Here is a 1,797-nt window from a genome sequence, read left to right as displayed (position 1 = left end):
AGACTCATATTTCTTTATAAATCGCATGTGTACACCTATTTGACACATCAGAAATTTAATTGCAACATATATATAATCTTGAAATAAAAATATTGAATTTATTTCACATATAATTGTAACAATTGAAAGAATAATTTTTCAGCGCATATTATTACTACTAAAATTTAAATATTTGTTATGGATTAGAAATGAATAAATATTTTTGTATTGCCCATTATATATAGATGTCTAATTCTATGTTTTTCCTTTATTTTCAAGATTGGAAGTCAGTTATAGAAAAATGTTATTATCACTTGGCATTGTAAGCTTATTTTGGTCTGTGTGTTATACTACGTTTGTTTCTGATAACGAGGAACTAAACAGAATATTTGCAGACATGTCACCTAAAGTTGTTAATCCTTTGAAGGAACCAATTATTTTAAGTTCAGAACCAGTTCAAGGATTGCACTTAGCACTAAAAGGGCACAACGAAATACTTGCAATATGGCTGACTCCTGTTCCTTTTATAAATAATTCATTTTCTCCAGCATGTCTCTATGGCAATATTCATTCTGAAACGCCCAGTAAAGTACAAGGAAAATCATACACATATACAGCTGGAATGTTTCAGTTAACATTAAATAGAGCTGTGTTAAAATTAGAGAAATTTGAAAACATATACGATATTGTTTACTACGTCTGTGGTGATCCTGCTTACGGCTGGAGCACAATCCAAAGTTTTAGTTTACAAAAACCAAATATGCTAACTCCAAAAGAAGTAAATAGTTGCACAATCTCAAAGTCAGAAAATTCATACATTAGCAGTGTAAATAGCAAATCAGAGAAGCGTAATTTGATTGGAATTGTTGGTGACCTTGGTGTCACAAATAGCGATGAAACAATTGAATCAATTTGGAATTTTACTCGTTCTTTAGAAATGAAGATTCTTATACATATTGGCGACATCAGCTATGCAGACAATTTCAGCAAACGAGAAGGAAACAATTCGTATATATGGACAGAATATATGAATAAAATAAAAAGAATAACGAGTAGAATTCCATATATGGTTTTACCAGGAAATCATGAAGTTCAGTTTAACTTTGGTGCTTATCTAAACTGGTTTCGGATGCCCTACTTGGAAAGTGACTCTGACTCTCCATTCTGGTATTCTTTCGATTATATGGGTGTTCACTTCAGTATGTTTTCCACTGAGCATGACGTAAACCAAAGTTCAATACAATATCAGTGGCTTGAAAATGATCTGAACAAAGCTAATTTAAACAGAGACAAAGTACCCTGGGTTATTGCCCTTGCACATCGGCCTTTGTATTGTAGCTCGCACAATGCAAATATAAGTTGCAAATCTCTCTCTACAAAGCTCAGAGCTGCATTGGAAAATCTTCTAGTACAAAAAAATGTTGATGTTTATGTGAGTGGTCATGTACACCATTATGAAAGAAGTTATCCTGTTGCAAACAATGTGGTTAGTAGCTGGAATTACCATAATCCAAAGGCACCAGTACATTTAATTAATGGAGCTGGAGGTAAGAAAGTAAAACTCTTTATAATGCTTCAATTTATATAAAGAAATTATTTATGATTTGAGAGCCATATTGTGTGTGTGTGTGTGTGTGTGTGTGTGTGTGGACTGGGTATGTGACTATGAAGTTGGTTTTGTTGCAACTATATAGTTTGGGGTTAAACCCCACTGTTCGGAACATACTTTAGCCCTGGGCCAGTTAATATGTTGTGAATGAATTTTGTTGATAAAAACTGTGTAGAAGCCCATTGTGTGTGTATATATATATATATATA

At 32.8% G+C, this 1,797-nt stretch overlaps 1 protein-coding gene across 1 annotated transcript in view; it reads left to right on the top strand.

The window, feature by feature from the left end:
• Nucleotides 1-261: 261 nt before the first annotated feature.
• The window catches only part of LOC106874853 (acid phosphatase type 7), an 8,973-nt gene continuing 7,437 nt past the window's right edge, over nucleotides 262-1,797 (top strand). The window contains exon 1 of the mRNA XM_014922742.2: nucleotides 262-1,526. Coding sequence (XP_014778228.2) covers nucleotides 281-1,526 — 1,246 coding nt within the window. The 5' untranslated portion in view covers nucleotides 262-280. The remainder of the gene's footprint in view (nucleotides 1,527-1,797) is intronic.

Source organism: Octopus bimaculoides, chromosome 4 (assembly GCF_001194135.2).
Source record: "Octopus bimaculoides isolate UCB-OBI-ISO-001 chromosome 4, ASM119413v2, whole genome shotgun sequence".
In the NCBI taxonomy this organism is placed as follows: Eukaryota; Metazoa; Mollusca; class Cephalopoda; order Octopoda; family Octopodidae; genus Octopus; species Octopus bimaculoides.
This window is presented reverse-complemented; position numbering and strand designations above follow the sequence as displayed.